Source organism: Merops nubicus, unplaced genomic scaffold (assembly GCF_000691845.1).
Source record: "Merops nubicus isolate BGI_N331 unplaced genomic scaffold, ASM69184v1 scaffold51852, whole genome shotgun sequence".
NCBI lineage: Eukaryota > Metazoa > Chordata > Aves > Coraciiformes > Meropidae > Merops > Merops nubicus.
The window spans coordinates 953-28,747 of NW_008596577.1; the positions used below are offsets into that span (position 1 = coordinate 953).

Sequence of the window (27,795 nt, forward strand, 5' to 3'; positions counted from 1 at the left end):
CAGGGCAATGCTTATGTAACTTAGGACTCCTTTTCTCAACCTTAATCAAACTTCACTTTTGCTAACCTGAAATCCCTGAATTTCAGAGATAGTTTTCATCAACACAAAGAGCCATAAAGAAGCACAAGTATAAAAACCATGACCTTGTGCATGAGCCATCTGTGTTAACCATTTCTACTGCTCCATGCATGAAGGGCAGGTTAAAGACATGTGCCATGGGGCTTTCCACCTGCAGAATGGTAGGACCCTGTCCTACAGACTGTGCTGGATGTCTGGCTTTTCCTTTTTGTATATTGTATGCTGGGATAGTTATATTTCATAAAGAAAGCTAGAATTTGTGAATTTTATTCAAGAACTTTTATTAAACCGAAATGCAAACACCATTGCAGAGAGATTTTACAATGACAAAAGGTTGAAAAATCCATCAGAAAGCTACAGATTTCAGAACAATATTGATCTTACAAGTAAAATAGCTAACAGATTTTATTAAAGCCAGCATTTTCAATATTAAGAACTTAAAAAATACATTTTAAAGCGTTTTCCTTCAGATACACTTAGAAATTATGAAGAATTCCTGAGCAACTATTTTTATACCAGTATTCTCCAACCAATGTACATACTGCATACAAAATCTACTTTCTATAATTTCTTAACTTTAGAAATTTACAAAACATTTGGATCTGGTTCATAGAGTAATTGTGCTTCAAGTCATTCTGTTACTACAGTAATGACATTAGGTAACTTCCAGATTGCATACAAATTCTGAAATTGTAATGGAAAAAATGCCTAACATATTGCAAAGCTGGCAATGAAATGGTTTATGCATATGAAAATAGGTTTTCTTTAAATATTGGACCATGTCTTTGCTGGAAAGTATACTGTTTATCCTGTATATTATTCAGAACATGCAGTTTAAATTATGTTTCTTTGAGAGACGTGCTGGCATAATCAAACGAAAGGAAGTTCTGGAGACTTTTACCTGCACTTAACACCACGGCAGAAATTTGAACAAATACATTTAGTTAATGACTGTTGGCATGTTTTATTCTGGGCAGTACTTTTTCAGACCAGAGCCCTCAGTATTGCTGTATTTCACACAATGACTAAAAAAATATATGAAGCACAATATAAAGATTTCAGAAGCCCAGCCAGTGCTGAGTATCTCTGAGCAACATAATGCATATATGGAACTGATGGTTGCATTATTTCAGATGAGGAATGGTATTTGTAGTCAGAATTTAAAAAAAAAAAAAAAACAAAAAACAACACTTTCTGTGATGAAAAATAACACTAATGCAGCACAGGAGTTCTTTCTGAGTATAGCTCAGCAGCAGTGTCCTCTTCCTTTTGGAATGAAGGAGGCAGGGATGAGAATTAAGAGTAGTCTACAGGTTTATAAATCTTGAAAAATATGATTTGACATCGTTCTATTTCTGCATGTATTCTGCATGAAGAAAAATGTGCCTCTTCCTAGACATGAATTTTCTGCTCTAGTGAAAGTGACTTCTACAAAGATTTCCAGCATCCTGTAAAAATGCTACTCAGGGCTACATGTCTGTAAAACTGACCATGGCAGTCTTTGTAGGAATCAAAGTGAAATCTTTCCACTTTTACTGATGTCAAAATGAGGTGAAGGTACTCAGCAGCTCACAAAAACAGTCCCAAGAGCAGCATTGTCCAAAAAAAAAAAAAAAATGTTAAATAAAGACAAGATCTGAGGCAAGCAGCATCACAAAGTAGAGCAGGATGTTAAACTTTCAAAAAATACAAGAGGAAGATGTAAAAGACATCCTTACATCTAACAGCTCTACGCACCAATGTATTGAGTATAAGCCCAGCTTTTAGCATAGCAGCACTGCAACAGGCCACACAACTAATACAGCTATCTTTTTTAATTGCTTTTGACAGATATATTAGTTTCTCTTAAAAAAAATTAGCTTCAATGGGAGATAGAGTTTAAGCCTGACTTGGTAATTTTCCAAACCTATCACCAAGACAAGAAATTCCCGATTAAGTAACATGTGAACAGATACATTGTCACAAGTACAAACTGAACAATGCCCAGAAATGCCAAGAGACCCTTTACGAGTATCCACAGAGTCCTTTTTCTCTTGGAGCTTGAAGGTCATGACATTATCTTTAATTAGTAAAAAAACCAGAAGAATGCTTGAGAATGATAGGCATGTGTGTGAGACAGTGTAAATGGATAAATACGCCGAATCTGTAGATCCGTGTGCAAAATTGAAGGTTGCTTTTAAAAAGAGAGTGGTATACATAATTTCTCTTGATTTTTTTCCTTAGGAATGTAGGAGGTGCAACAGCAGATGAGAAGAGGGGTCTACCTATCAAGTATTCTCTTTGCCTAGGACCACTGTCAGGTGCATGGAAGAAAATCCTTTAACTGATAGTGAATGCCCACATCTCATGTATGGGGCTTTTTCTACTTGTATCTAACAGCTGATACATAGCAGCCCACTTCAGTGTTTTGCCAACTCTTCAGCATTTAGTAAGCCTTTATGACTTTTGCAGATTGTCTCAGGTAACTGTGCATATTCCCACTTTTGATATAAAGGTATTCTTTTCCTTTTTTTCTCTCAAATTGGTTTATCACACCCCTCAGTTCTACTAGTTCTCATTTTTTCTTATGCACTCTTACATTTGTTTCTTTTGCATCCATTTTCTGTTCTCTCTCCCTCTCTTCTCAGCTGTAGTCAAAATGCAGCTTTACCCCTTGATTTCTCTAATTATCTACCTATGCACTATCCTATAGCTACTGTACTTGTCTTCCATTCTGCCACATGCAGCAGCTGTGTCCCTCTTCCCATCTTGAAGCTCTCTTTTTATCCCCATATATTATGTATTTCACTGTTTCATTTATCTTTCATCTCCTGCTTGACAGTGAAGATGAAGAAATCCCCTTATGTGTTTTGAAATAGTTTTCAAGGCACGGCCACCAGATTGTTCCAGTTAATGTAATTCAGTCCATCTTTCTGCATCCATGGGAACTGGAGTCTGAATTTAGTATGAGGTGATAGCTGAGGGCAGGGCTGGTCTCCATTTTCACTCATTTACAGACAGATTTTGAAGATATACTTCCCAGTAAGTTGGCTGAAACCATATTTTTCTAAATAGCAGATACTGATAAATGTTTAGTTCCATTGCTGAGATCTGGAATCAGAGCATCTCTGAGAACTCAGCTCATTCAGTCTAGTGCACTGGGCACCAAGGCAGTGGCAAAAAACTTTTCAGCCCAGGAAAGGGACTGATGCTTGGCTGCCAAGCTAGTCAGTATGGCTTTCCCTAACAGATAGAAATTTCTCTTTTGATTATTTCATATTAAAAACATTTCATTTTGCTACAGACCTCAAATATCCCATCTTAGTACTACCAGTGCAACACAAGTGATGACTCCATGACAAGCAGTTAGTTAACAAACAATTTCAACATTAAAAATAAGATGTTTTAAAATCCTGATAGGATGATTCACAATTTGACACACAAAATAAGATGATTTAGCCTGCCTTTTTAAAGGGAGAAGAAAAAAATAAAATTGAGGTAGCAGTTCATTGAGAATATGATGCCTGATCTCACGACACTTTTTCATTTCATTTGGCTTTATGGCTTTGTAGAAAATGTTTAGTATCTATCAACTACTGTAGATGACTTTGGTTTCCATACACAACACTTTCAAATAGTTTACAGTTAATCAAAAAATATGAAATACCTTTACAGACTTCATGAGGTGAACCCTACATATGCAATGCTTCAGAGATCACAAAAAAAAATCTGCTTATTCACTCTGAACACCTGTTGATACTACACTTTAAATACTTAAATGACATTTAAAGCAACTGTATATTTTCCAGCCATTTACACATAGACACATAAACAAATATACCATAGAATTCACTACTTTAACATAAACCAATATTACGTATTTGTTTTACAGTTTGTTCCATAAACACATGTATCCCCTTACTAGTATTATATAAGGTCAGTTTACTGCATTCTTATTAAATAATCTTTGTAGTTACATAGCATCATCAAGCTAATTTTTCGAGCCTGCATTTTACATGACAGTGAGTTCTGGGAGTACATACTTCAATAAATTGTATTTCTTTAAAAGTCAGGAATATTACACTAAAATACTGAAATGAAACATCAGATATGTCTTTGCTAAAGAAAACAGTCATTAGAAAACTTAATTAGTCATATTTGTCAATACTGAAGAAAAACCATTAATAAAATCAGTCTAAGTCCAAAGGAAGGTTAATTAAAAATATATATTTGATTCTATGAATTTTATAAAATCAATTACTTCTGAAGAGCCTTTGTGCATCCTCTTAGAGCTCTTCTGCTGCTAACAAGTAATTCACACTTCAAGTGATGTGTACATAAATTTGACATTGAAAACATTATTCAGACTTTTCAAATAATTATTCCAAGTGAGAAATTTGACACATGGTGCAAGAGCTAGAGGGCTAATCACTATTCATGGGGTAAATTCTGTCACAGGCTTCATCCCTCTGTATATCAAAGGAGGTGTCAAGAGCTTGTTATTCCCCACTGATGTGGCATAATTTTGCAACAATTGACTATGTACAACTGCTGCAAAATCTCATCTATTTTCTATTAAAAACCTCTTCCTTAGAGAGCTGCAAGCAAAAATATTGTTGTAAAGGGAAAGAATTATGTATTTGAATATCCAAAGGGCCATGCTCCAAGCTGAAGGTTAGTCTGATTTTACAGAACATTAGTTCATTCTCTTCTTAATGTACTCTCAGTTGTTAAAGGCCACTTTCAGAAGGTGTTGCTCCCACCTTAGGAGTAACAAGGCGTGTGGAAAATAAAAGCAAATTCAAGGGAAAAATGTTCAACCTGCACATTTGTTCCACTCACAGAATGAAATCTATTTATGAAAATTGTGTTCAAATTGTAGTTAGCTAGCAAATTTCTCAAAAAGCTTAGCTTCCTCTGAGCAATGAGCAAACGCACCTTTCCTTCGTTGGCTGAATTTCCCTTTTCACAGAAAGCCATGATGATTTGGCATATTGAGACATCATCAGCAAAGGTGGGATAGAATCTACACCTCACGATGTAATTTAGGTTACAGCTATTTTGCAGCTTCAGTACCAATTTATGGCAAAGCACAGAAACTCTTACACTCGGTTATTTTTCTGTGTGGATTACTGGAGGTACACATATAGATGCCTAGAGTTAGGCAGGATGACTCATACACCTAACATATGCTAAAAGTTGTGTCTGTTTGCCTTCAGGTCTGAAGTAACCAATAGGAAAGCAACAGCCCACAGCTGACACCTTATCCCATGCTTTCTTTGATTTACATCTCTTTAGTCACTTGTGTTTTACCTTAAGAAATCCACTATATAGGGAAAATCTTTAGGCTGTGGCTGGGGAAGATTCCATAGCCTCTCTACACCACCAGATGCATCACAGAAGGCCTCTAGCAGCAAGATTTAATCATGGATGGCTGTGGTAGAAAACAACAGCTTGTCTCAGATACAGCTGTCTGTGCAAGGAAAGAGAATGTGTCTGATCTGCGCTAGCTCTGTTGGATTCAGTCAGAAAACTGAACTGTAAATGAATCACTGTCAGAGTCAGTATGTTATCAGCTTACATACATACACACACACAAGTTGTTGTCCTGCAAAACGCTCCAGTTTTGACTGATGATAGTTTCTTTGCATTACTTTCAGCATCTCTAGAAAATTTTTGAGATGTACTACAAACACTACTGTAAAATCGTCCTGTTAACAGAACAAAATTTTATTTTTGGCTGCTCTCTGGAGTAGCCATTTCATGTCTTCAAGTGTTAAATAAGTGACTGAATTAAGAATCCAAGATACCTCCCAACACATTCAGCAGAGCATCCAGACTGCTCTGGTCAGCCTCTGGAAGTGGGTAGCATGTTGTCTGTATAAAGGACACTGGCTCTAAATTTGATGCCAAAAGTAAATGTTACAGTATACAGACATATGTGTTTACAGACACACAGATAATTATTTAAAGTCTAATGTCCTGCCAGCAGAAGAGCTAGACAGCTTGACTTTATCTGTATGTGAGCAGTTCCATAGCATGAAGGTAAAAGGTGAGAATCTGATTTGCCAGATTAGATGTTGCCTTCTGGGACCTTCGTAATCTTAAAGTCTCTTTTGGCTGGCTGTGCAGCAGATTACCTGATATGGCAGGAAGGCTGGCTCAGTGCATAAAGTCTTGAAAAGCTGGAGAAATGTAAAGCTGTTCAGGAAGGACAAGAGCAGAAGAGAGTTCATCTACAGTAAACACATTTTCCTTCACACATGAAGTACAATTCCCCTTACCTCATGCTTCCAATTTCCCCTGAAGCTAGTGATACTGGCTAAATATTTGGCCCGGTTTTAGTCATTGCTTGGTCATGCTTTCCTGGAGTAAATTAAGCTTTTGTTTCAAGAAAGAGGGACCAGAGTAAGTTCAGAGCTCTCCCAGTATCCTTCTGATTCTGCCTTCGGTTACATGGGGTATGAGTGATCCTTACTGTTGCCACTGCTGTCCCACAGACATCTGTCCGTCCCAAGTACATGGACTCCTTTCCCAATTCCCACTGCTATTTCAGCAGAGCTTAGACTCAGACTTGTGTCTTTGACTTTTGGGGCTGGATTCCAAAATTAACGTTGACAAGTTCATTATGAGAAATCTGACTTCAAACTTGACTTCCAGGCTCAGAGAAAAGTGCAATGTCTGAGGATGCAGGAGAACATTGTTCCATTTGTGATTGGCATCAGAGTACAAACTCAGTGGGAATGAGGCTTTGCTCTCAAAACATAGATTCTATTTTAATTTTATAATTACAGGTGATAAAAACCGTGTGAAATAAATAATTTACAGTTCCAATAGTAATACATCTGCAATATATTAGAAATATAGTTTAAAAATTAATTCATAGTCTTAATTAGTATAAAGTTTAATTTTATGCTTTGTATAGAAATGGTAGTTTTCCTTGTTACCACTGTCTCAGCAGAAGGAAACAGAAAAGTTCCTAAGTAGCTAAATAGCATTGGGAAATTAAAAAATATTTTATCTTGCCTTTTTTCTGGTAATAGAAAAATAGCCTTTAAAAATAGATTGTTAAACATATGGGCTTGTACTAAAGTAGAATTGTATATTATATACAGTAAGGCAGTGCATCAAATATTGTCCTGCTGTTTTTGTCATGTTTGGTTTGATTGGACTAGGATATGAATGGGATGCAAAATTTTCTGTCACATTGAAATAAAGCCAAGATCTGTTTAAAATAATTTGTTAATTTACTGTAATTTGATGATTAAACTCTGTTTTCTATAGGATTTGTTATATATAAGAGCTCATTTTTTTCTTAAGGATTGAGAAAAAATATAAAGAAAACTTAATTGTGTCAGAGCGCATTCAGAAGAAAATACGTTGTAGATCAGAATGCTGCTGTGCAATGATTTATCTGATTTGGGAACTGCTCAGATCACTATGGTGTACTGACTGATCCATAACAATTTTCGGCTTTGTTGTATCTGCAGTATTCCCTCAGGTTTCATCAACTAATGGAAGATCTGCAGAGCTGAATAATTAGTTTACAGTGTATTTTTTCATAGCAAATAATATCTACTTCCTCATTTCCCTGGGTCAGAAACGTGTTAATGATCCAAGGTTTACTTCCATGATTATTTCCTCAACCCAGAGATTATTTTATTCTCTGTAAAATACACATAGGACACTAGGCTTTTTTAAGGAACTATTTGCTATGTGGTTTTGTTTTAGTGTACATAACTATGTACTGTACTAACTAGCAGTTATTTAAAGGAGGGCATAAAGGAAGATGGGTCCATGTACTCTGATCCACCGGTCTCTCTTTTGCCCTCATTTGGAACTGTCACACAGTAGCTCCTGTTTTTCTCAGCTGGACCTTGCTGAAGGCTCTGAGATGTTTCCATTGCAGGTTCTTGAGACACAGATATGTGCTGGATGCGTGAATCTGGCATTAAGACTAGAATGTTATGGTCCACAACCGTTGAGACCTTGGTATATTCTTTGCTGTTTCCTGGGACAGTGTATTTTTGGGTCATTCCATTATTTAGTTTATGTTTCAGTAACACTGCTGGCTCCTCATCTTGTCTGACCTTGTGAACTTCGACATAATCCATTAGTTCAGGATTCAAAAAAGGTGACTTGTCATCAGGTCTGTTTTGTTTGAACTGCACTGCGGTTTGGTCCATTTTGGAATGCAAGTTTTCCATCTGTCTTTGCTTTTCCATGCCATTGTGGACAGTTTCAGCCATAGGATATTGTGGCTGTTTCTTTTCTTCATTTCCCACCAAAACTGGTGCAATATTCACATTTGTGCTACTCAGTCTCATCTCATGTGCATCTACAATACTGTGGTAGGCAAAAAAAGGAGGCTGATTATTAGGCAACTGAGCTGCAGGCCATGTGGACGACTTTGGATTCTCGTTGTTAAAAAGGAGTATTTTCTGTTCTGAGGCTATACACTGAGTTTGCCAACTCCTTCTTCCTCCTTTATTTTCTTGAATGTTTCTTCCCTCTTGTGTCTGAAGTGTGGACGGAAGGGTGCAGGACTCCCTGCACTTCTCAAAAAGCAGAGGAGGGCTGTCACAACTCCCCCGGCCCGAGTCACTGTCTGTTTCCTTGGGCATCAGTTTTGCATTTTTGCTGGGATGGCCATTGGCATGGCTGGGCATGAGCTGCTGATCCTCACTGTCCTCTACCTCCAGATACTCTATCAACAGTTCCTCACAGTCTGATGTTGGAGGGAAACCATGGCAACCGAGGGCACTCAATAATTCTTCAGATTTTCCTCTCTGAGGGCATAATGAAGAAGATATGTTTTTCCACTGTTAACCTTAGGGTTTATCCAACCAGAACAATTGTGATCAATCTATACATTTAATATACAAATACTTTAATGGTTATATCTCTAGACCTAAACTGGGTTTCTACTGTTGCAGGAAATTGCAGAAGAACAGAAAAAAGTTTCTTGAGTTCCCTCAGTGGGGAGACACAATCCTTGATTTCATGTTTCTAAAATGGGAGGACTAGGGAGCTTTTGGCAGGTATGGGTCCCACAGGCTTAATAAGAAGATAATGTAGGAGAATGGTAGAGCAGCAATGTCCTGTCTCCTCATCACAGCAAGAGACTGTGGAGAGGAACACATCACTCAGGCATTGGCTCCCGTGGTCTCGCAGGGAACAGCTGTGGTCACAAACCCTGTTCTCCAGTGACCTCCTGCTACTAGTGCAACAGAAGACTCTCCCACATAACCCTCCACATGATCAAGCAGAAAGTGTTGCTTATTTTTAACATTGATTAAATTAATTGAAGCCGATTTATACTTTATTATGGCAATTGTGTTTGCTAGCACATAGTTTGGAAAAGCAAGTAATGGTGAATTCTTTTGTTGTTATTAGTGGTACTCACCTCTAGCAGATGTGTATCTATGCCTTTTATCTTCGGTCCTGGAACTGGTGGTAGGATAAAGGCTATCATTCTAAAAAACCAGAACAAATACACAAGGTTTAAGTATGGGCCCTATCTCTCTATTTGTTTTCCCATTGCCTCAGAACGTGACTCACATTTTAAACACCTCTTGATATCCCTGTTGGACCTCTGTTTCCTGTCTACCTGTCAAGCCAGGCAATTTACAAATCCACTTACAGTTCATAAATTACTTCATAAGTTATACTTAGATATATTTATAAAAAAGAGAACAGTACAAAACTGCTAATGTTCTTTTATTGTTCTTTGTCCGTTAACCTCCAGTTCTCCAGTATCACTGTAATTTTATGACTGGCCAAGAACAGCTATGTGTGGCACAGTTCAGGATAACCAGTGGGCCTGTATGTACTTACTTGACTGTCAGCTGACTACTATGAAAGAGGAATTATGATTAATAACTTCTGAGGGATTTTCCATCAACAGTTTCTATCCCTTTCCTCTACTCAGCCAGTATTTTTTTCCAAGACTTGTACAAAAATTATAACCTTTGCAACACATTTCTCATTCGGTTTTGATTTAAATTAACCAGTGTTCTAATGAATTATTTGGGGAATTAACAGACAGGCAAAAAGACAATCTCATAATCTTCTTTCCCTTAGGAAATTAGGGCAAAACCAAAGGGCCCATCTCCTACAGCAGCACGGATATGCCAAATAATGTTTGCTGAATACGTGGCTAATCAAGACGGTCAGACCTAATAGAGACATGCTTTTACCAATTGAGAATTTAGCCTGGTTTCCCTAAAGAACAGAAATACTTCTTTATCAGTTCTGAATTTAAAGTCAAGTATCTGTAACTTGTCATTTATAAGAGAACACAAAATCTATAGGAAAGTGAATCAAACGTCAGAATATATTTTTGAAAAGTTTGCTGAGATTTTCAACCCCGTGGAGTGGTGAAATTGGTGACTTACCTGTACCCTTTCAAAACCATTGTCCAGCTCATGATTAAACATATAAGAGAAGACAAGACACCAACGACGATCCACACAACCATATCTTTTATTCTAAAGTCTAGGAAACAAACAGTATTATTTAAGGACATGTATCTAGCATATTCATAGTCTGCACGCAAAAAAAGTCTGAAGTAACTTTCATTTTAAAAATTGCTCTAAACTGTGAAATTTGGTTTTGATTGTAGATTTTGAATGTTTGAATTTTCCTAGCATGGATGGATCTCAACAATCATTGTAGTATCTGATACATTATTAATTATTATTTTAAATATTATTTTAAATTATTTTTTACTTTTCATTAGCAGCACTGTGCAGGAAAGACTCTTAGGAAAATGATACAAAAATGTTGCAGCCTGTTATAGCAATTGGGTTCAAATCTAATTATGCAAATACTGTAGTCATTTCATTATCAAATATATATCATACAATTAATTAAATGATGGGTTAAATGACCTAGGACTAGATATTTTTAAAAATTTCTATTGTAACATGACACATTTTACACTGAGGAATTTATTTCAAATTTATTCCAGATAAAGAGTAATGAAGAGCCATTATTGTCTGAAGGCAGTCACTCTCTTTCTGTCTATGCAGTAGTTTAATGCAGTTATTGGTATGTTTTTTAATTAAAACTACCAAATGAGGCAATAAACAGAAATGACATGATTTAAATAAGCGAAGAAATCGATTCACCTTCCTAACTCCAAAAATAATGAAGGGGAAGTCTAACTGGGTATGGTGCAGGGATGCTGAGAATTCAGTTACTGTGGCAATGATGTTTCTTACCTGTCCTGGGGAAACTATAGGATGTCAATCTGCACAGCTAACGAAAGTATTAGATGAACTTCCATGTAATAACAATTACTGAAGGGATGCCTGGCCACTCACCAGTAGGAATCTGGATATAGTTTTCTGAGCTCCATTCACTCCATGATCCATGGTGGTCTGGTTTGCAGTGAATCTGTACAATGTATTTCTTTCCAGGATTTAAACTAAACATTTTATATTGTGTTTGTTGTCCGACAAAAACAGTCTGGAAATTAAGTAAAAATCATAAAATGCATATAAAATTGACACATTTTTCTCCAAAAATCACAGCTAGGTTTAAGTCTTGATAACCAAGTTGGGAATGTAGAGCAAATCTGGATAGCTTCCTAAAAACGCAGGAATGGAATAAAGGTACATTTATTTTATTTCTATAGTTCTGCTTTCTAACATAATTAGGTAGGAATGAGATCTGGCTCTGGAATACTGTGCAAATTAAGCTGCAAAAACACACCATGAGCATATGGCAAATGGGGAGGAACTATGGTAATGGTGGGGACTGAAGTAATGGTGGGAACTGTAATAGTGAGAGGAGGAGAGGGAGGCAAGAAGCAAGAGATGGAAGAAGAAAATGCAGAGAGGAAAGGAGGAATGTGGAGCTGGTGGAACTGCACAGCATAGTGAAAAGTGGATCTGGCAATGGCCAAGGGGCCAGGAAGTGCAGTGGTAGTGGGAAGGAAGGATACAGAGATCACTGGGAAGTACTGCAGCAGACAAGAAGAGGATGTGGCCAAATACCAATAGCTGGAGACTTCAGTTTGCTGCCCAGTTGTTTGAGTCACAGGTCCTGACTATGGACAATTATTAATATGTGGCCGTTACAACTATCACCTAATGGCTGTTTGACCAGATTTAGATGTTTTCATATCTTATTGAGCTTTCTGTTACTTAAGAAGTGCTTGTTGTTAAGAACAAATTAGCACAAAAGCAGCCTGACTAAATGAGAACAAACAATCTAAACAGTAATGTAAATATGATTAATATATAATAGCCACAATTAAAAATAAGTACTTTGTCACCTGCTATCCCACAACAGCATCTGAGATACCAGTATCCTTAGCAGGAAAGTGTAGGTCTCTACATGAAATATTCCATATGCCTGCTTCACTACATGCAAGCATGGTACCTGGCTGACAAAATCTAATTGATCAGAAAATATCATCTAGGAAAAACTTGCAACAACCTTACCTCCCATTCCTCTCCTTCTTCAGGCTTTAGTCGCAACTCATATTCAAGAGTAAGCCATCCAGATCTGACATCAGCCAGTGGGGGTGGAGACCACGTCAAGACCAGGTATGGTTTTCTGTTTATTGGCTTTTTTAATTCCAGAGTTACATTCACAGGAGGATCTGGCTGTACTGTTAAAATGAAATAACTGACAATAAGAGTCTGAATTATTTTCTCCTTGTATCTTAGGAAGAAATATAAAATGGTGTGAGTGGTAAGTTGCCACCTCCACTGTGTGATACAGGAATCAAAAGCTTCCTTATAAAGTAAGCGTGGATTTATGAATTTGAAGAAAAAACGTAAGAACAGTAAATATGTTGAGTTCATGTTAAGATCTGCCTTACTCATATATCACCACAATTAATTGTTTCTTACACTACCATTTATTATTGCTTTTACCCACAACCATGTTTCAAAGTTAACAACTTTAATGCTGTTATAAAAGTTGTGTTTTACCATAACCTTATCAAAGTTGGCATATGTATTTACGAATACTGAAAGTACAGGATAATTAAAAACAAGACAAACCAGTAATATCAAAGCCCTGTCCTGTATCTCAAAAATAAACAAAAATGGAATGCAGGTTTTTGCTATGGTCAGGCTTGCAGCATCCTCAGTTCAGAGGCAGAGCTCCTGCACATTGTCCATGTTTTTTACCACCGTCTGATGCAAAGCTTCATCAAGTAGTCAGGGCATGGAGGAAAAATGTGAAGCCTTTTCTCCAGCAGCCCTTTTCCAGTTGCCAGACTTGCAAACAGGTTTTTGACAACACAATGGTTATCAGTAATAATGTTCCGTTTCCTTAGAAAAAACCCTAAATATCTGTCCACAGTCACTCTGTGGAAGAAATCTGAGAAAAGAGATTATGAGTACACTGCTATAAAAGGCACTAATTCAGCTTCTCTTGAGTCTGGAAAGTTCTTTTAGGTAATAAAATTTAAGTGTTATTATGTAAAAGATCAATTTGATTTCAGTTGCTGGTAGAGTGGAAAAAGATTTTAGCTGGATGATGTTTCTTAGGGCTTGACCAAAAGATATACAAAGATAAAAGATATAAAAGATATAAAAGGTTATCTGAATGCAGTTTTAAAGCTTTTCACATTTTTAGTCCTTTGAAAATAAAATGGTAATGGGATTAATATTGATTTATTATTACACTAGGTAAGAACTTACTTGTTCATACAAGTTCTAATCTTTGATATAACACTTTGATATAAGAGCTGGAATCAAAATTCTTGTGTCAAACTCCATAATATTAAATTTTTTGGTTCCACAGAAAGTATCTTTTTTCTCTTACCTATGTAAGTCACATCCACGTAATGAGGATCAGAGACGTTACTTCCCATTTCATTAGTTGCCCTCACAGTAATATTGTAGATGGTCCAGAAAGAGGTGTGCTTTTTATCAAAGTAGCATGAATTTGGGCCTGCAGTTCTGTAATCTGGACATTCATAAACCTGCTCTTCTCTGTAATGAGAGAATTACAGTGATTAGTTACACAGACTAAAACACCTGACTTTCATTACTAGTAGTTCAGCATCAGTTAGAGCTGGCTCAGATTTTTCATGCCTGGCAAGGTGAAGAAAATCAGGAAAACTCCTTTCGGATGAAAGAGTTGTTGGATAGTTCCAGAGACTGTACTAAATGTTCCCCTCTCAAAAAAAAACCAAACCAAACCAAACCAAAAAAACACCCAAAACAAAAAACAACCAAACAAACCAACTACTACAAAACATGAAGAATTTAGGCTGCTATAGATGAATCAGTGGGCTACTAAAGTGCAGCTCTTACTCTTCTGAATGCCACTGTCCACTGCATAGCTCTTACAGATTCCAGAGAGCCAGCAGAAGTGATTGCTGAAGTCTTCTAACCTGCCTATTAAAACCTGAGTAATTTCAATGTTCATTTCACATTTGCATGAGCTCTGCATATTACATTAATATCCTTTCAGAATCTATATTGGTCTTTCATCACCTGTTCATCAAAAAAAAATACCACCTTTATAACTGTTCTCCAAATCTATTCCCAAGCTTCCCAAAGGAAGAAGGGATAGGAGAGAAAGTTGAGAATGTTGTACTTGTTTCCAGACTCCTCTGAGATGCACAGAAACAGAAGAGAGTTGTAGATGTGGACCTCACACTCTGCCCTGGCTGGCTGGCTGAGTATCCATCTTTTCCTGCTAAGAACTGATTCTCAGCTGACAAGTACAGGGTTAGCATCCAATTAGGTCAGTCCAAGGCTGAGCGGTGCCAGGTTGGATAGGAGAGAGTTCACTTCACAAAAAGCTGTGTGGGACCACAGCCAGGATGGACAAGTGAACCAGCCAATGGGATATCTGACACCATACTGACATCATGCCTGCTATGTAAGGGGCAGGGGGTGGTGGTAACCAGGGAAGGCCCATTTTGTGCACGGGTAGGGTCAGGTGGTTTTGGTGAGTGCCACAGTTTATCTCTCTTGCTTCATATACTATTTCATTAGTGTTATTGTTATTACTGTTGCTTCTTCTCTCCCAGCATTATTCTATTAAATTGTCCTTATTTCAGCCCACCGTTTTTTTCTTTTTTCTCCCAGTTTTCTCTCCTAAGCAGTTGTGTGCTAGTTGGTTGTCAGCTAGGCATGAACCATGATGTGAGTGAACCAAAAACAGTTCACAGGACACAAACAGAATATTTACTATACCTTTAAAATGCATGTTTAGCACTTGGTCTAAGTTCCAGGACCAAGATTACTGGAGAAGACAGGAGCTGTTCATGGCCTATGAACACGTGTGCAAATTATGAGAAGATGAAAATTTTAATTTATGGTCATTATCGAAAGCTTTGTTTCTGGGGCTGCGTGGCCAAAGAGCTACAAGACTCTGCATTGTGTTGCATGCTATTATGCAGTTGCTGTGCCATGGCAACTTTCAAGGAAGCCTGTATTTTGAGGCAGCAAAATTCACAGAGGTATGAAAAACCTGACATTCTAAAAGAGATCCTATTTCAACCTTAAAGATATTGTTGCTAGTGGTATTCCAAAATATGTCACTTTGACAAAACTATGGAAAGTAACACCACCTAAGTGCAAAACCCATCAGGACTGATTTCCCAGGTCCTTCCAGTAAAACACTGAATAATTACACAAAACTTATTACCCTTCTTTGCTGTAAAGCAAAGTGTAGTTAGTAGAGTGTCCTCCATCTGCACCAGGTTTCCACCAACAGGTAAATGTTTCTTTTTCTGGAGAACGGCATTTTATTATTGTAGGCTTTTCAGGAGGTGACTGTCCTGAAGAGGTAGAAATTAACTAATTAGTAAGTTTAATGCATTAGGTCAACCTTGAATTGATAAAACAGTGTGAAGCGATGCACAAGAAAATACTTTTTTTTTTTTGACAAGGAAAGAAAAAGGTTTGCTTCATATCAGCATGGGAAAGGAAGGATGGTTCAGTAGTTAGGGCAGCAGTCTGCGACTGTGACCTGAATGAAAAATCCCTTCCAACTGCAGCTATGCTGAGGAACTGCATTTTGTTCCCTGGCTGTAGCTCTGCCCCAAAATCTCATAAGGGGTGCTCAAATACTGTCATAGCAGGTTCTATAAAATGATGTAAAATACACTCTGCTATCCAATCTATTTTCTTCATAAACCACTTTTTCTTCAAAAAATGGTTTAAGGTGCTTTTTTTTTTAAAAAAAAAAAAAAAAAAGCTGTCATTTGTTTTATCTTTTACAGGAAAAAAAAAGTGTATGTTTTTGTCCATTTGTTTATGTCTTTGCCAGTAACTCTTCTGAAGTGCTTCTGAGCTGACTTGAAAGACATGAAGAAACAGCTCTTATATTTCCTTGCAAAGTGACGTGTTCAGTACTCAGGCTACTTGTCTGATTGCTGCCCAGCCATTTATAATTATTCAGATCCCTGATGATGTTTTTATAGACTGAAGCAAAGCACTTAGAGTAGGGCAGAGGAAAATGTTTACATTTTGAATAGGATGATGCTAGTATGATTAGGATGATACATAACTTTTGCAGTTATGTATCTGAAGCAAAATATGGTCCTGTTGCAGTAATAATACATATTTCCTATTGTTTAGAGCAGGGACATTGATTTTCCAAATTTCTAATTGCTGAAGGAAGATCTGGAAATGGGACATTTAAAAAGTATTTTTCTATTAACAGTACTTCATCCATCTCCATGTCAAATAATGTATAATATAATCAGTGACAGAAGAAGATTTGAGACAACCTGAGATTTGAGGCTAAAGTGTCTTGAAATCAAAATATGGTGTTATGCATATTTAATATATCCACTCAAACCCAACAAAACACAGATAATTATGTTACGAGTGATATGCTCTGTGAGACGTGGCAATGCCTTCAGACCAGTTACTAAGCAATTATTATTACACAAGTACTGTTACCTGGTATCTATAGCTACAGATGAAATCTATATGATTTTTGAATAGAGGGACAGGAACAACAGGTTATTTTGGCACACCTGAGTCAGAAGTTACTTCTTCGTAAAACCCAACCTGTTTGTCATAGCCAGTTTCAGCAGACAATCCTGAGTGGATCAACAAGACTAAATATGTAATTACACAGGGAGTATGGTAAGATGTGCTAGGCTGTTTCTGCAGCACTATCAAGTATCTGTGTGAGGAACTGCGTCTTCAGGGCTGCTATTTAGGCATTTTTCACAACACTGAACTGGCTAGAATTTAAAAACAATTAAGAGAACAGCAATCATCCACTCACCATTTGGGAGCTGAATGCATCTTTCAGTGCTCCACTCACTCCATTCTCCAAGGTCTAACATGCAACGGACCTGAACAGCATACTTCACCCCAGCCTGTAGCATAACAACTTTGTACTGTGTCTGCTCTCCAACAGATATTGTCTGGAAAAGAAAATGAACTGGAAAAATAATAAAGAATTGGGCCATTTTAACTACTCCATAAAGGAGTAGGCTTATGTCACTGACTTCTAGAAGGCAAGGATTTTAACCAGGTATTTTAGATTTGAACTACAACGAAGGAAAGGTAGTGACTTAATGAAAAAACCTCACTTCAGTGACATTGAGGTTCCAAGAAGTACTCAAGAATGTATTTAATTGTAGACTTCCTACAGCTTAGTACTGTATCAGAGCCACAGTGCAAGGAATTCTATTAGGTAGGCCAACTCACAGATAAACCCTCTATGTAAAGCAGTCTTAGTGGCTAGTTTCAGAGCTTATTATTAAGCATCTTTCTCGGGCCTCTGGAATCTCTCTTCAGAAATCTTTCACCACACATAGGTTTCTCCATCATTAAGGCATCAACAATTTTGGCAGTATTGAGGCCATCTGACTATGACTTTAAGAATTATATCCTGGTATTACAGCTGTGGGAGTCCTGTGGCCCACTCCTAGAGAAATGGCAACAGCAGAGAATGCCAGTGGAAATAGTGTGTGTGAAAAGGTCACCCCAAAATTCCTGCGCAGGGGGTTGCCCCTAACTGATCACATTGAAAAGGATGATATGACAACTCTTAGCTCGATTAAATAGTAATTAGGCAATAATGGGGATACTTCTAAAACAAAGAGGATCAGCTTCTAAAGCAGTGAAAAGCTTGAACAGAAGCATGAAATAATAGCAAATAGTAATAGCAAGGGGAGACTGGAAGCTTCAGTCACAGCATCAAACTAAGCTTCAGCTCTCAGAAGCTGCTCTGCTAGCATCGTCACCTGTGCCTGTGCCAGACAGAACAGCCTCCCTCTGTGATGCTGTGAGTGGCCGCCCTCCAGACAGCGTGGGCTGCAGCAGGCAGGAGCCCACACCTGGCTCATGCATGTGACCATGTGAGTGCTTCTCACTGATGTGTGTCTTTGTAGACTGTCAGAAGGGATGTGGGTTCACACGAAGTTAAAGCATCCATGTCCCTGCAGTGCTTGTAACCTGTCCTTCCTGGGAATTCTGCATAAAGCATATTCCTGGGACTAGTTATATAAGTGTGTTAAAAATATTAATAGACACCTACAAATTTATTAAGTGCCCAGTATTGTGACATATCTGTTGTACTGCTGATACTGACCTTGACTGCACAGTTAACCCATTACTTTTTAATTACATCTTAATGAATCAATAAACTGCTTTGATCCTGATTTGTTTTATATTAAATGAACAGAGCAGTCTCTTACTGTGACACTTGGGAACAGACATGCTGATGAAAACTACAATTAAATGTCGTATTAGTGGTCTAAATAGTTTTGGGGTTTTTTTTAGTATATGACACTAGGACATTTATACAAATACTTTGAATTTCACTGTCTCTAAAGACCATTACCGTATTTTACTTTCTTTAATCAGATTCAGTTATATAACTTTTCTGTGCTTACAGAAACAAAGATTTTTAGAATACCAGTTAAATTCAGACAAGAGCACTTGCTGAAAAGAGCATTTATACAATAAATATATGTTTGCATTACCTCCCACTCTTCCTTTTCCTCAGGTTTTAGTCGTAGCTCATAGTGATATACATGTGAATTAGGGCTGACATCAGCTAATGGGGGCGGAGACCATTTTGCCCAAAGGTACATTATGCTAGTAGATGTTTTTGTTTCTAGAGAGAGGTTCACAGGAGCATCTGGCTGAACTGTACAAATGAAAAGTTTGACATTATTAATTCAGTTTTCTCTCAGAAAAGGCACCTCTTTTAAGGATTTGCATTTCATCACATCAATTTTAGATCACTCAGCACTTCTGTTAAGGAACAGTACAATAGCCTTTTTTTCCCCTTTTTCCTTAATGTTTAACTGGCTACTGATTTACCACAGTATCAGCAAATCTTAGACTTTACTCTGAATTTGTCAGGGTATGGAAATAGAAATCATAATCTCATTAGGCCACTCTTGCAAAATTAAAATGTCACATATTTCATAGCTACAAAGACCAAGTACTTTTATCATTACAATATGTAACCTATGTGTATGCAGAAAGCAGAATGGAGTTACGAATATGAAATACAACAAAGAGCCCTCAGAATGCTTAGGCAGTTATCTATATACTGCAAAGACTACAATACCAGCAGTCATAAAGATGTTTACATATGGAAAATATAGTTGGTTTAACCCAATTTGAAAGTTTTATAATCTGCAGTGCTAGGAACATCCAAAACTCAGTGGGTCCATTTCAAATACTGGAGATAACCAGAAACTGGAGGCAAATTTCCATCCAAAGTTAAAATGACAGTAAAATACGTAGTTATTTAATTTATAAATAAAATACAGTTTTCACATAATTAGATCATACATAGATAAACACTTGTCCCTAACAGATTTCATCTTTCACCACTGCTTTTTCTGGGATTAAAACCCACATACATCTCCAGCTAGTTTGTTTTCTATTTCATTCTTCCCTTTTTACCTATGGACGTCACATCCACATACTGAGGATCTGAGCTGTTACTTCCAATCTCATTTGTTGCCATTACGGTGATATTGTATGTTGTCCAGGGATTAGTGTGGTTTTTATCAAAGTAGCAGGAATTGGGACCTGATGTTCGGTAATCTGGACATTCATAGAATTTTTCTTCACTGAAATAAAATGATTTAAAAAATTAAAAGTTTAGGAAGTTAAGTAAAGCAGGTAATAGTCTAGTAATGACCTAGGTGCAGCAAAGAAATCTGAAATGTTTAACGTTAAACCTATATATAATCCCACCTTTGAGAAATGTTTTGGTGAGTGTCAAATGCTGTTACTGTAGATGCTTCATTGCTATTTTTACTGCAGTTGTTCATAATGAATGCTTTTATCCCCTTTTTTATACATAGAAATATATTAACAAAAGAATGGAAAGAGACATTTCCAGAGACAGCACAAGGCAATTTTAAAAAATGTTTAAGTTAAGAGGCAAATAAAACACATTCACTTTGACTAAAGAAGTAAAGTTGCTAAATAGCTTCTTTATTTCCTCTTGAAAGTAACCTGATGGGCCCTATGGCAGAGGAGTGTTTTCAGCAAGATATAAATTCATCTACTTTTAAACATGATTGTCATCACAACTGTCTCAACAAAAAAATATTTGATTAATTCATGATCTCTTACCTATTACCTTTATACCCGTCTTCAGGTTTTTTAGCAGAGGGATTGTTTTGTACTCAATTAAAGCTGAGCTGTGTGATGCACTCAGAGCCCACCCCAGGTGTGAAGAACTGCACAAACCCAAAGCACCAGCTGAGATGGTTCAAAGATGCACTTCAGTCTCACTGTTATGCTCTACACACCACTAATAATAAGGTCTCTTGGTCTTCAGGCAGTTTTGTCCTAGTTCACAAAGAAAAGATGGGGACTGTACCTGAGAGACAATGAGCTAGGAAATGCAACTGTGGCCCAGATCAGGAGTGCTTGGGAGTGCTTGGTATTCAAGCAGTTTTAATGAAACAGAGAAGCAGTCCTATCCATCCCTAAGCAGGATTGCTCTGAGCTGTGATAGGTATGATCTAAAATGTTCATTAAAATTTCTTGCTTGATTAAGAGTAAAACATCTGGCTTTTCATAAAATAAAAGCTCTCAGATCATTGTGGAGTGTGGTAACTTCATTAAAAGCTGCATCTTTCCTGATTGGTTAATACTAAATGATTTGGATTTTTTTGAATTGAGGCAGGGAAGTCTGAGGTTTTACCTTATTTATTTTGAACCTCGTTGGATTTATTCAAAGAAATTTAATCTCTGAGCCTCCCTTACTTGGCCGTGTTCAGAGACCCTGCTTTCAGGAAGAAAGGGTAGTTATACAAAGAAGTACAGGTCTAGCAAAGTTCTGAAACGTACATATTTTATTCTGAGGGAGTCATGGACTTTACCAAAACATTTGAGATTAAATACCCAAATCTTATCTTACTCCATTTTGGTGACCATGAGGTTGGCTATAAATTCAGAAGAGGAAGCAAAGACACTCTGTAGATGTTCTTTAGATGAAGCTTTGCTGTCCGGTAATGGACATGCTCCATGACAGGGTCCTGAGGACACCACCAGCCCTCGCTTCCTCTGCCCAGACTCCCTGGGACCTCTCCATGCACTGCCTGGGTCCCAGGTCCCCATTTCAGCCTTCTGCAGCAGGGCTCGTCTCCAGCTCCCCACAACCCTTCCCATCCATGGCCCACCCCCATGCCAGCCCCAACCCATGGGCTGATGTCTTGGCCCAGCCCAGCCTCAGCCTGTCCTGTCCCAAAGGAGGTACCCGATGCCCAGGGCTGGGTTGCCCCCAGCCTGCCCTGGCCCCTAGCTGGGATGGTTTGGGATGGGCACTGGATAGAGGCCTTGCCCTGCTGTGCCAAAGGATGCCCATTCCCCCATGGTGCCTTGATGGGAGGTTCTCTTCAGGGAAGCATGCCATTCAGCTAAAAGCCATGTGCCACCTGTTGAAAAGGACCAGCCACACCTTTACCAGCACTTCGTTAGACCAGTGGGACTTTAGGTCAGATGAGTTTCAGTATGGACAGGTTTTTGGGACTGGTAATGGTCATATTTCATTCCAACAAAGGAAAGTCATTCATGTCATGTAGCCCTTATTGGCTATCTGAGGTTCAACATGGATTCATAAAAACACCTTTTTAAATTAATGTCATCATTCCCTCATAATCATCACTTGATCACTTACAGAATACGTATGTACCACTTGTTACCTGTCCTTGCTGTAGAACAGGGTGTAATTGGTAGGAAGTCCTCCATCTGAGCCAGGCTTCCACCAACAAGAAAAGGTTTCCTTTTCTAGAGAACGACATCTTATTATCTTAGGTTTTCCAGGGTATGATTGGCCTAGGGAAGTGCAGAAATCCACCTAGTTATATTAGAGTTGGACAATGTTTTTTATTGTTACTCTTGAATGATAAATTCAGCAAGGAATGCTTTTTTGAGGATCATAAATGTTTTTTAAACTATAGACTTTATTTGGTAAATAAGTCTGCCTGGAAAAAGGGTCAGAACTTTTCAGATAAGTGAATATCTTCTACCTCAAGCTTCTAAAACAGCAACTAAAATTATTTTACTTCTCTTTTTCAAATGAAAATTTCATTTTTACCTAAACTTAAAACGTGTACTGTTCTTTCCAAATTAAAATTAAAAGCATGGAAATAAATGTACAACCTTTTGGTTTTTTTTCCTAAAATATCCAAAATTTTTATCTTCAAGTTATCTTAAAATAAAATTTCACCATAACGTTTGCAACAGAACCAAAATTCCACCATTTGCACATACTTGGGGTAAACTATAGGCAAGACAAATAATAAAAAGAAGGAATCATTGGGCTGGATGGAGTATTTTACATCTTGTCAACCTGAATGCATTCATTGACTATTTGAATAATCCAAATACATTTAAGAATATATCCTGTTAAGACTCCTGTCATTAACTTCTACCAAGAACATAGACCATAAATTTACATATATTCTGACAATAAAAGCATGTGGCTTTTCAACCTAAGCTTACCTTTATTTCATTAAAGTTCCATACCATTATCTCTAATAGTGTTACTATTCATATGATGCTAATTCCAAGAAAGTGATAAGCATGGAGTGAGAGTCGTGATGGAGGGAGTGCCTTTCATCATCTCCACCAAATAGTCACTAAATTAATACTATAAAAAGAAAAGAGGACTCAAGCCATTTCCAAAATCTTCATACAAAAAAGAAGTAATTTAAATATGTGCAGGCTCCAGTGTTGGCTACGACACATTGAGTAAAGCCTTGGACTTTTCTAAATAAGTGTTTTAAGGAAAACCAAAGTTTTCAGGAAGTGGAGTACTTACCAGTCAGACCCACTGCAGCCAGAACAAGTAGCAAAATAACTGGAACTGATGATGTCAGTTTCTGCTTCATGATGTCTGCGTCTCCTCAGGAGGAAGTATCAGATCAAGGGCTCACTGAAAAATATGCAAGTTTGTAATAGTCAATAGTAATGCTTAACATGTATTACGTATCACTTAGCTTGATCAAAGTCCAGTTTGAATTGCAGCTAATTGATTCTTGTTATTTCTCAAAAAGGTGCAGCAACACTTACAGCTCCACTGCAGAAGCAGAAAACCTGAATCAAAGAGTAGAAGAGAGGTCTTCCTTAAGGTTTCTGAAAGGTTAGAAATTTATTGTTTTTGAGCCAGTCTCATAACTGCTGAATATTTTGGGACTGGCAGCATTTAATTCAGAATCACCTGAGCTAAAGAACTCTACTCTTTCAGTGTGTTCAGCTCATTGTTTTTACTACATATGATTTTGCAGTAAAGCAGAAACGCCAAGATCAGATGAAAGTTAACAAGGAAAAAGTGGCGTAACTTCACAGGCAATTTATCAGGTGAGAGTGCAAGATGGGATGCAGTTATCGCTCCTTCAAGCTGTAAAGGCCAGAGGCAATGTTGGAGGACTCGTCTGAAATACGGAGGTGCGAAGGGGGAAGCCAGGTGCTAGTCCTTGCAGTGGGCTGACACCGCTAGATGTCCTCAGCATCCAGGTTACAGCTCGGTGCCATCAGGAGACCCTGTTGCTGCTAAACCTGTTTCTTTAGCCCGAAGGAAAGACAGAATGTCTTAAAGTAAACCTTCTGCTTCCCCCACCAATATGCTTCCTGCTTGGAGATGGTGACTGGAGTCGCCTATTAGATTCTCGGTAGCCAGCCTCATTCCTTGAAACTAAAGAAGTGCAATTTGCCATGTAAATAGGAAACTCCTTACCTCAGCCTTCTACTATGACCAAGTGTTTCTGACATGTATTTCTATGCCTGAAACCCATCCAGTGCAGCACAGCGTGGGAACAAGCTGTCTCTTTGGTGAGGCAAACTTCTTTGTACTTTATCAGCTGACTCAGTTTTTATTATGCAATTCATTTTATATATCGAGACACTATAGTCCATCAGCATATAAAAGTTTGTCAGTCACAAAGGCAAATCAAGTATCAGTTAATTTAACCAAGTCTAAAACGTTTTTATTGTGGGCAATGTGGAAAGGAACAACTGACTACATTTCCATACACCACTTCTGAATATCCAGGCACATTTCACACAGGTAGCTGAGCTACAGGCTGCAAAACCACATCTGGGTTAGTTTTACACTCAAAGCAATCTGTGCATATACAGTCATTGGAGAGCAAATAATTTAAAGATAAATTACAGTTTTGTGTCTGCTCACGCAAATTTTATGACTGTAAACAAACGGCAGGCACAAACACTTATGTTTAACTTCAGAAATGAGCTGAAAACTTGTGTTTTAAGTGATTTTGTTTTCTCTTACAGACTTTTCTGTGTGAATAATTGACAGATAAGAAAAACTGAGGCATTATCAAGAAAAAGCAGTATTAGAGCACTCTGCAAGGAAAATGGAATAATTTTGGAAACTTATGACCTAAAGAACCAAACTAATAGAAACAGGATGAAATGAATGCATTTTAAGACAACGTTTTTATTTTGGGAGGTTTGTTCTTTTAAAAATCAGATGATTGTGAACTACCTTGGTGACTGCAGAACCACAGAACCATAGAATACCAGGTTGGTATTGGCTTAAAAGCATTTTAGAAGAGCTTCATTCTGATAGTTGTGTTGTCTTCAGAAGCAACATAAGCAGCAGGATGGCAGTGGCCAGAAGGCTTCAGGCATATTAACCATATTTCATTTGTTTCATTGCCTATGTTCCCATGGTTGCCTGGTATTTGTGATTAAAGTATCATTTATAAGGCTTCTGGAGATATGTCTTACTTTTTATAAATGCTTACTTTAATAGAAAAATTAATGCCCACTTTGTCATAACTGTATCAAAAATGTGTCTCCCCTATCTACGACTTGAAAATGTTTTCATAAAAGAGTGACTATGATTATAGAAGAAGCTATGAGGGAATGCTCCACTTTTAGGACTGAATGCATTCTTTTATAAGGTACACAGAATGTCATTCAAAACCAAGGTTTCAGTAATTGATAATTAAAAGATCATGTGGCTCCTTTTGAAGGTTTTGATTTCATTCCAACCAAGTTATTATATTGTGTCATTATAGTTGCTTTTCTACCTTTTAACACAGCTGTTATATAAAACTCAACAGCTGCTCATTGCACCCCAGGAAACAGTGAACTTTTATGGAAATTATTATTGGGGTTTCAGAATGCATGAAAGTGCTAGAAATTCCTCTAAAATAACCCTGTTCTGCAATTGATAATATTATGGAATTGTAGGTTAGAAAATTGTGCTTACAGTGGTGCTAGATGAAGATGAAAGTTAAATACCAATATTGAAATCAGGTGCTGTGGAGCACAGAGTTGAGAAGAACATCCTTGTCATAATGGAGTTCTAGTTCTTACATTTATTTCTCTCTCTTTCCTGGCTATGCTGATGGATACATTTCTTGAGACTAACACAGAAGTCCTTACTCAATTCTGCATAGATGGAAGAATTTTCTATCTGCAATATTTTCAGGCTTACAGGAAGGTGAACAGCTGTATAGCACCCACTGGCAAGGACATTATGTCCATTACGAGCTTTGCTTGTGCTGCTGAAGAAATCTAAAGCTGAAAGTATTTTACCAAGCATAACTGAAGAAGATTAACATCCCCACTAGTTATGATGACAAACGATGTTCATCTTTCAGGCCTGGGGGAAGGCAGTTTGAGGAGTCTCAAAACACCATAGCTCATTACAATCTGAAGGACTGGACTACAGCTGTATGAAACCAAGTACAAATAAAGAACAGAGTAAACCAAGAATGTGACAGTCTGTTAGACCACACAGAACCCTACTGGTTGGCCATAAATTCAGCTATACTGTAGACATTGCGTAAGTCTGCCTGCCCACACTGAGTTCTTAAATGCCAACACTGAAAAACATCCCTAGCCAAGACATGGACATCATTAGCACTAGATATGTTTTGGAATGACAGTGATGACTGGCGTTATAGCACTAATTAAAAGCTATGGATATGCAGTGTGTCCAGAACTCTGTTTTCCCTCTCTGAATGAGAAGTCTCCAAATTCTGAACCCCTTAGGCACACAGTACAGCCTTCACAGAGATGTGTGGGCTCCAGAGAATATATGGGTTTCAGATATGTCTCTGATCTGAATGTCTTGTGAATGATTCCAAGTGACTATTTTTAGGACATAGATCTTGTGAAGTCCTTGTAAGAACACTTAGTTCCTGCTGTTGGCTATGTTAGGGAACCTAGACATATAGCTAATTTCCTGGGACCAAGAACTTCATATTTCTGTGTTGCATAAACTAGAAACACCTTCAAATTCTTTTAGATTTCACCTGAAAACCCCATATAAGGGTTTCTAATATGTTTTTCCTGAATTACTGTCTTAAACAAACCTTCTCCTAATGATCCTTGTAGTCCTTCTTTTGATTAGCAGTTGATCTGTGATGATGAATAGAGCTACTTCTCTCACCCGTGGAAATGTGCTCCTCAGTCTGAAATACTAAAGTCATTTTTGAAAAAGGAAAAAAAAATTAAAAACCCCCATGATTCTTGCAAACAGTTTAGACACTTACTTCTTCATCAAAGTATTTATGCATGTAACTCCTATTGATTTTACAAAACGGAGCCTGAAACTCTTTTTAAAACTCTCAACATCTAAGCTGACAAGAAAAGACAAGACAACAAGAAGAAAGCACCATTATCGCTACTTTACAGATGGGAAACCAAGACAGAGAATGATCAAATACTTTGCTTAGCTTTGTATTAGAAATCTAACAAAAGCTAAAACTTGATCCTTTCCTACTAGTTATGGTTTTTTTTTTCCCCTTTTCTTCTCTGAATACTACCTCTACTGCTTTTGTTTTCCTAATAAAGCATGATTTATCTGACAATAGCAATCTTCCTCTACCAGTCTTACAGCTCCTGAATATTGTTTTCTTCCCTGGTGGTTGTAGTTTAGCCATAATTTCAGGATTATTATTTTTACATCAGTCTTTTACAGAAAAAAAGAAAAGCATAAGCTTTTTAGAGTTTGAAAGTTAGAATTTACATTAGAACTTGAAAATTTCTCTTGAAATGTTATGGAAGTTAATCTCTACCAACTACCAAGCCCAGCTGCATAGTCACTGTCTTGTTATAATAACTTTAAGTATTATTTATATATAGCATAGTCATGAAATATAAAGTACAGTTTCTTACCTAAAGGATTCATGTATGTGAGGAAGATTTTTATTCGTCTCTTTCATGAATGTTAGATCACTTGATAATCTGCAAGAGAAAAAAAAAAATCCAGGATTAATCTATTACTGGAACTATCACTACTTTATTCCTAAAACATAAAAAGAAAAAAAAAATC

The 27,795-nt window shown here is 37.4% G+C and overlaps 1 protein-coding gene across 2 annotated transcripts; it reads right to left on the reverse strand.

The window, feature by feature from the left end:
* Positions 1-7,794: 7,794 nt before the first annotated feature.
* PRLR (prolactin receptor) lies at positions 7,795-27,710 on the reverse strand. 2 transcript variants are annotated; one of them, XM_008936404.1, is made up of 13 exons: positions 27,639-27,710; positions 23,305-23,418; positions 22,184-22,316; positions 19,926-20,095; positions 18,989-19,155; positions 17,281-17,422; positions 15,685-15,817; positions 13,846-14,015; positions 12,510-12,679; positions 11,385-11,529; positions 10,455-10,554; positions 9,464-9,533; positions 7,795-8,846 (listed from the first exon to the last, which is right to left on the reverse strand). In XM_008936404.1, exons 2-13 carry the CDS (start codon positions 23,372-23,374, stop codon positions 7,821-7,823), a joined length of 2,496 nt encoding a protein of 831 aa, XP_008934652.1. In that variant the 5' UTR covers positions 23,375-23,418; positions 27,639-27,710; the 3' UTR covers positions 7,795-7,820. The 2 variants fall into 2 exon arrangements, with proteins under 2 accessions (XP_008934652.1, XP_008934651.1); XM_008936403.1 differs by lacking the exon at positions 27,639-27,710 and adding an exon at positions 17,644-17,646 and having other exon boundaries at positions 7,821-8,846; positions 23,305-23,374.
* Positions 27,711-27,795: the final 85 nt, after the last annotated feature.

Coding starts and splice junctions, on each gene's coding strand:
- PRLR (XM_008936403.1), bottom strand. CDS start 23,374: ATGAAGCAGAAACTGACATCATCAGTTCCAGTTATTTTGCTACTTGTT. Junction 9,534..10,454: donor ATGGTTTTGAAAGGGTACAG/GTAAGTCACCAA, acceptor CTGGTTTTTTAG/AATGATAGCCTTTATCCTAC. Junction 8,847..9,463: donor TAGATACACATCTGCTAGAG/GTGAGTACCACT, acceptor TTATGCCCTCAG/AGAGGAAAATCTGAAGAATT.